Source organism: Trichophyton verrucosum, assembly GCF_000151505.1.
Source record: "Trichophyton verrucosum HKI 0517 chromosome Unknown contig00107_1.f1.exp, whole genome shotgun sequence".
NCBI classification, from domain to species: Eukaryota; Fungi; Ascomycota; class Eurotiomycetes; order Onygenales; family Arthrodermataceae; genus Trichophyton; species Trichophyton verrucosum.
This window is the reverse complement of record NW_003315568.1, coordinates 6,697-14,813: the sequence shown is the minus strand read 5'-3', so window position 1 is coordinate 14,813 and position 8,117 is coordinate 6,697. Positions and strand designations below refer to the sequence as shown.

General features: G+C 51.6%; 3 protein-coding genes across 3 annotated transcripts; 1 reads left to right on the top strand and 2 right to left on the bottom strand.

Moving 5' to 3' along the window:
- Nucleotides 1-1,515: 1,515 nt before the first annotated feature.
- TRV_01249 (uncharacterized protein) lies at nt 1,516-3,236 on the bottom strand (the record flags this gene model as incomplete). Its single annotated transcript, XM_003024548.1, has 2 exons — nt 1,516-2,783; nt 2,888-3,236. The coding sequence occupies 2 exons, from the start codon at nt 3,234-3,236 to the stop codon at nt 1,516-1,518; spliced, it is 1,617 nt and encodes a 538-aa protein (XP_003024594.1).
- A 133-nt stretch (nt 3,237-3,369) lies between these two features.
- Nucleotides 3,370-5,219, top strand: TRV_01248 (uncharacterized protein; the record flags this gene model as incomplete). Its single annotated transcript, XM_003024547.1, has 5 exons — nt 3,370-3,384; nt 3,495-4,040; nt 4,090-4,389; nt 4,569-4,731; nt 4,819-5,219. 5 exons carry the CDS (start codon nt 3,370-3,372, stop codon nt 5,217-5,219), a joined length of 1,425 nt encoding a protein of 474 aa, XP_003024593.1.
- A 147-nt stretch (nt 5,220-5,366) lies between these two features.
- On the bottom strand, nt 5,367-5,813 carry TRV_01247 (uncharacterized protein; the record flags this gene model as incomplete). Its single annotated transcript, XM_003024546.1, has 1 exon — nt 5,367-5,813. One exon carries the CDS (start codon nt 5,811-5,813, stop codon nt 5,367-5,369), a length of 447 nt encoding a protein of 148 aa, XP_003024592.1.
- Between the last annotated feature and the right edge of the window lie 2,304 nt (nt 5,814-8,117).

The window sequence follows — 8,117 nt, the reverse complement described above, 5'->3', positions numbered from 1 at the left end:
TCATTTCTATTCGTCTATATATATATATAAGGCTCTTTGGATTATGGTGGTGCGTTTGCCAGCAATGCAGCGCGGAACAGGGTATATGGAACATAAGGATCTCTTGAAGGAGCGTGTGGGTGTGCGTGGTTACATACATGCAACGATACATCTGGAGAGCACATAGGGACGGTAAGAGGAATGGATATAATGAGATGGAGGTGTGCACGGGGTATAGGTATAGGTATAGGTATAGGTATAGGTATGTATATTAAGACAAACAGAAGAGAAATGTATCAATGTTGAGTATGCAATGGGAATATGCTGAGCTAGTCAACAACGGCTTGCTACATGCTGGCTGAAACATAGTAAAGGATGCATAATGAAACAATCGATACCTAAAGGCAGATAGGTAGGTAGATGGAAAGGTAGAATAGGGGGCGGGTGTCCGTCCATTGATGAAACGAACGGGACGGGATTAGTATGTTAAACATTAGAAGAGAGGTCGATGGAGGAAGACGATGGATATAGAGTAGTTTTTTTTTGATATATCGGGAGAAGAAGAGAAGAAACGGAAGAAGGAAAGCTGCATGTCCTTCCCCAGAAAAACAGCGGGAAGGATGTCGTATCTTGTACTCCGTCATAAGGGGGTTTCTGCTTTTCTCTTTGGCACGGCAGCCTGCATATCAATCCATACGGCCAACCGCCTTGCCCTTCTTTTCTTGTTGGTCGACTTCTTCGTTAAGGAGAATACCAGATGATGTGAAAGAGATGCAAACAAGGAAAAGTATAAGAGTGAAACCTGGTAGATAGATGGTAGTAGGAAAATTGGTAGTTCCACGAGATCCCACCGGCGCCGTAGCCCTCGCGCCGTGAACCGTGACCATAAATGATGATGATAAGAATGAAAAAGAAATATAGGAAAAGCCATGGGGGGAGCCGGTTTCTATGTATATCCTCTATAACGTATGATAAACAAATGGGCTGAATGGAAGAGAGATAGAAAAAAAAAAGCAAAGGATGCATCGGGATAACAAGGAGGGCTAAGGGAAGGCTAGAGCCCTTTTTTTTTAAACGCCGCAAGTAAAAACATTGGCTTAAATGAGTGTCATGACAAATGAGAGTCTGGATAAAGAGCGTCGTTCATCCATGATGGAGCATATATAGAATACGGAGTTCCTCGATGGATGCAATAGGGGGTCATAAGGAGCGTAACGCATGATTCATGATCTGATGCTGAGATATAAGGAGAGGATGAGCAAACCAACTATGGTGGAAGGGGGAATAAGAACCGTAAAAAAGAAAAAAGTAAAAAACACAAGCAAGACATCTTAACTCCAGTCGTCCTTTCTAGCCCAGCTCGGATATGGTGGGAGACGACTATGAATTGCATGCAGGTACCGCAGCAAATCAGAACAAATGGAAAATATCGGGTAAATAGGGTAAGATAGAGGTGGTAGGATAAGGGAAGGGGGTATTTTTGTACAGGAGAATGAATAGGGGGATAGAGAGTAGAAAGTGGGCGCGGGGTGGTGGTTATGAGCTCTTGCGGAGGCTAAAGAGACCGTTCAAGAACTTGAGGATGGACTTTTTGGAGAGGATCCTATCGTCACTGGATCGGCAGTGTTGTAGACCGGGCCCGACAGACATGGGACCGACGATGTCTTCGTCTCCGAGTTCCGGGAACTTGTTCTTGTCGTGAAGGCCAGGTATCTTGACGGCGTCCTGGGAGCAGTGGAGCATCTCTGACGGGCTGAGAGAGAGACGGTTACCGTTGCCGTCCTCGAGGTTGGCGATGACATGGTTGTAGCCGTTCTTCCACTGGCTGTTGACGGATACCCACTTCTCTTCGGTGAGTTTGTATATATGCGAGGTGGAGCCGTAGTGTTCATCAGTCCGTGCAAGGTGTTTTGCGTAGTTGCAGCGAGCAAGCTCCCAGTTGGCACGGAAGTTGTTCAGGGCCTCCCTGTCACAGATCTCGGGAACGTATGGCTCGGGGTAGATGGTGAAGTTTGCGTGTCCCAGCTTGCAGGACCACTCGTCCACGGAGTCAGACATGGCCATGCGGGTCGAGTAGAGGCGAGACATGGCCAGCTGGCGGCTGATGGAGGACATGGAGGGATGAGCAGAGGTAATGGGCGACACCGGCGAGGTCGGCGGCATAACGTCGCTTATGGAGGTGATGGGCGGGCTGTCGGTGTCCCGAGAGTCTGCCACGGGAGCAATGGACGGGGACTCCAGCGGGGAGTCGATATGCTGGTCCTTGTCGATGTGTGGCAGGTCCATCATGACCGGTGGGAGCAGCGGCGTCCGGACATGCCTCTCTGGCTCTCCGTCGAACTGCTGGTTCGCCCGTTCGATGTCGAGGCCGGCCACGCCAGCCTCGTTCAGGCGTTCCTCGAACGTCGTCCTAGCCGGCGAGGGGGCACAGAGGCTCTGGCGGGCGGATATCAAGCTGGCGGCCGGGCTGGCGAGGGCGGAAGTGGCTGAATTGGCGCGAGACCTGAGAGAGTCTTCGTACCGATCGCGCGTAGCGACTGTATCTGCGATCGACGAGGGCTTGGTCTGCTTCCATTTGGACGAGAGCGAGGAGAAGCGGGTGCTGATGCGGGATATCTGGCGCAGCGACCTGCTGTCCGACCTCCGCTTCTTGAAGGCGCCCACGGCGTCGAGGGTGTCTATCTGGTCGAAGTCGTGCGAGTCCAGCGAGAGATGGCTGTCGTCGTATGCGGCGGCGGCAGCGGCGGCATGGAAGTCATTAAAGTGAGCTAAGCCTCTGACGTTAGCATCTTGTTTGCTCTTGACTGCGTCTCGTTTCTTTTTTTCTTCCCTTCACCCTTTGGCAACTAGAGAAGATGTAGCAGAATGTAGAGTAACGTAGATGTAGATAGCAGGGGCAGCGACTTACGAAAGTAACCATCTCTCTCGACACAGCCGGTCTCTCGCTCGCCGGGCTCTTCCTTGACCTCCGTCAGCTGCGTCTTGGTGCCACCGAAGCCGTCGGGCGAGCTGGTGACGGGCGAGGAGGCCAGCGACGAGACCGAGCTGGGGAAGCGGGTGTGCGTCCTGGTCGAGAAGAGCGAGGTGACGGGCGACCCCGGGTTCGAGGAGATCATGGATTCGGGCGATTCAGGCGATTCAGGCGGCGGCGGCGGCCTTGCGAGACAGGACGAGGGATGGGAGGACGGGGCTGCGATGTCTGCTGCGTCGCCGTCGCGCCGGTTGCTGGCTTCGAAGAGCTGTGATAGTCGCAGCATAGCGAGTTGCTAGCTGTGAGGTTGCGAGGTTGCGAGTCGTGAGTCTTCTCAGCAGCCAGCACGCGAAATATTTATTATTCTCTGGTCGACAGCACTCAGGCAGACGAGGCCTCTACTTCATAGCAGAGCCTGTATGGCCAGACGTATTGTTTGTGTCGAGGGATGATTGGGAGGGCCAGTCGCGGGCGAGGGAATGGAAGCTCATGCAGCGCGGAGGGAAAGGCGCAACGATCGGCCTGGGGGAGGATGCAGCGGTAGTCGCGGGCAGGCAGAGAAGCTGTCTGGAGCTGGCGACTGGCTGTAGCAGGCAGCGAACGGCGGCGGCGGCGGGGGGGTTTTCTTGCTGGAGACGAAGTTGAAGCTGCAGTTGAAGGTCAAGCTGATGTTGGTGAAGGCGAGGTCTGTAGCAGGATTTTGGACGGCGGACTTGGAAGTGCGCGCAGGCTGCAAGCAACAAACAACAACCACAACCACGGCCGGGGGGGGTTCAGCCAGCAGTTCAGCAAGGCAGGCGAGGGCAAAAAAAAAGAGGGAGGACAGGACAGGGCGAGGGCGAGGACGAGGGTGAGAGAGGCTGCAGAGTCTCTTTCGACTGGTGCAAGTGCAATTGGGCAGACAGCAGACAGCAGGGAGGAGGCAGAGTCAAGAGGCACCAAAGCACGCGACAGGGGAGGGACTCTTCTTCTTCTTCTTCTTCTTCTGCTGCTGCTGCTGTTTATTCGCAGCCCCAGGGCCACTCACGGCGGGAAGACGGGCTCGTCTGCTTCCCCGGGGACGAACTGTCGGGCAACAAGAGGGCCTGACGTGGGTTGTGTGCGGTCGAGAAGCAAAGAAAAGAAACGAGAGACTCCAGACGGGCTGGGAGCCACTTACAGACGGCCAGCGAGCTTCTCGGGGCGGGTCTCCAGGCCAGAAGACAGCCAGAGAGGCGAGACACAGGCAGAGTCACAGGCAGAGAGACGGTGCTGGTGCTGGTGCTGGTGCTGGTGATAATGCTAGTGCTGGGGGACACAGAAGTGACATGGCCGGGGATGCTCACAGCAAGGCCGTCATCGCGAACAGAAAGAGAGAGAGAGATGCAAGACAGAAAGAGAAAGACGAAGACGAAGACGAAGAGAAGACTGCCCTGACTAAGAAACTCACCGTTATTCTGGTTCCTGGTCCGCTTTGTGGTTTCTGGTTCTGCTTGCTGATGCTCCGGAGGCTTCTTTCATATGCTAATATATACTTAGCTCTCAGCTGCTTAGGGCCTACACTACAAGATAAACTAAGAATCTACGGCCTGGCCAGGGGAGGCGGGAGGGATTAAGAGCTTTTTCATCTGCCTCCCAGAAGGAAGCAGATGCTATCAAACAAGCCATGGTCGTGCAGAGACAGGCAGGGTGCTCGCCGGCTGTATCCCCCCTCGTTTCGTGCGGTTTCGACCTGCTCCCGGGTCCTGCTGGCTTGCTTGTTGACTCAATTGATACAGACGGACGGCTCGACGTGAAGGGGGGTGCGCAACTCAGGTTACTTTCCTTTTCCTGAGCTCAGTATAACATAACTCTTACGGGCTGCTGTGTATCTAGGCATCGTCGAACAGACCAGACTGCCTGCCTCCCTGCCTCCCTGGCCTGTTCCCATGCAATAAGCAAATATTCATGTCCCACCCAGCAAAACCCGTCAGTCTGTCAGGGCCATGACGAGCAGCTTCAAGATCCAAGATTCACCTCTACTTCTGCTCTCTCTCTCTCTGCTTGCTGCTTGCTACTTGCTGCTGCGGGCTTCTTTTCTTTTTCCTTCTTTGCCTTTCTTTTCCCAAAGACTTGCTGGTTCCACGATGGCCGAACCAAGGTTGAGGCAAAGCAAAAAGGAAAAAAAAAAGTCAAAAAATTTTTATATACTAACTGCTTTCTGAGCGAAAAATGGCCCGAAACGTGGCTCCACCCCTTGAGGATGGATATAAGAGGCCAAAAATCCGCCAATACGACTGTGAGAAAATGAGAATGAGGAGTTAAAAAGGTGAAGGGATTTTAAGAAAGAAAGGAGAAAGAAAGAAAAAAAAAAAAAAAAAAAAAGGTTTACTGGGTAAAGAAACGGCGCCCGCTATGGAACCAGGGGCTTCACCTCCGGCGCCCAAGGGAAATCTTCCTACTCGCAGCCGGGGGAGGGAGGGTCTGGCATGAAAAAGAAAGGAAGCATAAAAAGAAGAACAAAACGAAAAAAAGACAACGACAGAGAAGAAAGAAGAGAGAGAGAGAGAGAGAGAGAGGATAAAAAAACAAAGAAGAGAAGGGAGGAGAGAATATGAAAGAGAGTGAAGAATGCAAAGGAAACCGTTGGATTGTTTACTTTGGCTCTGCCTCCGCTGCGGATCAAGACAAGAACAACCCTCCGGCTCTTTCTTCTTTGCTTTTTTTCTTCCTTTCTAAGTACAGAGGACTTCCTCTGCTCATCCATCCGAGAGGAAGAAGAAGAAAAGCTGAAGCTGATAGACTTTTCAACAGCTGTTCCTGCGTCAAGGATGAAGCTCAGTCCGCCCTTATCCGTGGCTGGATACGAGGCAAAAGGGCCGATGTCGATGCCTGAAGTCGTCATCACATAGCTCATCGACGGACTTCTGGACCAAAAAATACAACTCGTCACGCACATGAAGGAATAGTTTACTATTATTACTCTCTAATCACTCGGAATGGGCGGGAGTAAGGGGTGCATCTCTCTGGCACTTTCGCTGCAGGATCGACTGGACAAGAGAGAAGCAGAAGCAGAAGCAGAAGCAGCCTGTGTCGCAAACGAGACCAACTCCCTGATTCGTTTCTTTCCCCCGATATTATTATATTCTTTTTCTTATTTTTTATTTTTTTCTTCTTCGTCTTTTCACTCGACTGGAGTGTATCTCTCTGCTGGAGTATATACGGAGTACGCAAAGTTACTCTGCAGTCGCTTATTTCCTGTGCCAGCCCTAACCTAGGCATCGATCTCAGGATCCCCCTTCGTATATACGGAGTTCTCGGTGCGCCATCATGTGTCAAACTCAGGCCTGCCTGCCCTGCCCTGGCCTGCCTGTCTGTCTGCGTATGAGAAGTCGAGAAAAGCCTGCCATCGATGGCCACCATCCCATGACATGACGTTCGCAGTCCACAGTCACAGCATGCCGCAGCCGGGCCACGCACCCGCACTGCCTGTTCGTCAGACTACGACCGAACCCGTCATCGTTGTCTCCCTTTTTCGACTGATGACGGTGATGCTGCCATGTTACCAGCACAGCACAGCAAGTGCATACAGATATCTGTGTGGACGTGGGCGGCTGGGACTGGATCGGACTCCAATTCCCCCCATGTACCCCGTCCGCCCCATCCATGCTCATGCTCCATCTTGCGACTCCATTACTATTTGCATCGACACTCCGTAACACTGGTCCGGCACCATCTAGACCGTCGGCCTGCGTTCTTGCTCTCTCGTGTTCGAACGCACACAAGGAAGGCAAAAATATTATTATTATTAGACTCCGAATGTTCACAGGAGATGCTTGATCAATCGTATCGAGATCAGAAAGCGGGCTGGGAAAAGGGCTTGCATCGCACACGCTCGATGCCAACCTCGGTGGGCTCGATGGACGTTTGACGTAAGGCGTCAGAGATGTAACCAGGATCTCTCAGCATCTTCTTCAGTGAGCTGGTCGAATTGGGCTTGCTTCCGAGCAAGGCAACGAAACGGCGACTCGCTGACTTGCTGGCTTCCTGGCAATAATAGTCGCCTGCCTCTTAAGCCCTAAAGCCTCCAGGATAATCCCCCATCCCTCGGCTGCCATCGACATTTTTTTTTTTTGTCTTTCTGGCATTTGACAGGCATCCAGACCGGTTAGCATTATTAAGCTTACCTGATATATCAAGGCTAAGGCAATCGGCTCGTGATGTTGGGGGGTATTTTTGGTGACCCCCCCCCGGCTGAGATTTTTCATCTTTTCTCGCCCTCCGGCCATGTTCGCCATCATTATTATTCATTATTCCCAGCTTGACCTCCACATGCAAATATTCAATGCCTCGAACTGTTGGTTCTGGACGAGACGGCATGAACGAGCGGCACATTTTCCGGGTTGTTGTACATCGAATTCAATATTCCTGCCGTCCCTTGCCAGGCAAGAGAAGCCGTCCATGCAAGCTTCTCCAGAAATGTTCCGGGCATCGGAGTAAGAGAGCTCTTCGGCATGTTAGGTGAAAAAGAAAAAATGTAACTTAACCTGGCTGGGCTCGCTTATGTACTTCGCCTCTGGCCTTGTATGTCGCAATTTGCATAGTACAAGTGGTACGGGGGTACAAAGTCACCTCGACACAATAATGCAATGCATTTTTTTGGAAGCAAAAGGAGACAGACGCTGGAGCACCGCATCCAGGCTCGTGTATGTCGTGGCCCGGCAGCTGTTTTTCTCCATCGTGAGGCCAGTCAGATAATCATCACACGGATAATCATGTGCACGATGCGATAGACGGCTCGTCCATAGTTACTCCCGCTTCAATGGCTCGTTTTTTGTAACCCACGGCCTGCTTTGCAGCATGGGGGTTCGGAACCGCTCGTTAGCGAACCAAGTATAGAAGAAGGTAAGAGATTGACCGTTTATAATTAACTACATATAGCATATATAGGTCGGAACCGGACTATCAGCTCGCATAGGGAGGTATGTACATATTCTGTGCATGCGTCTATGTATGGTTATATTAATTAGTTATTAATTATGGGAGTAAGCGATGCACACTGTTGATCGCGGGTTAAGTGTGGTGCATCTTCGTATACTCAGCTAATAGCACGGTTGATATTAACTACTGCTCTTACCCCTTGCACCTCTGGGCTGAAAAGATAGAGACAGCTGAGCAGGTCGCTTAATCTCAAGTCGTCTTTGCTCAG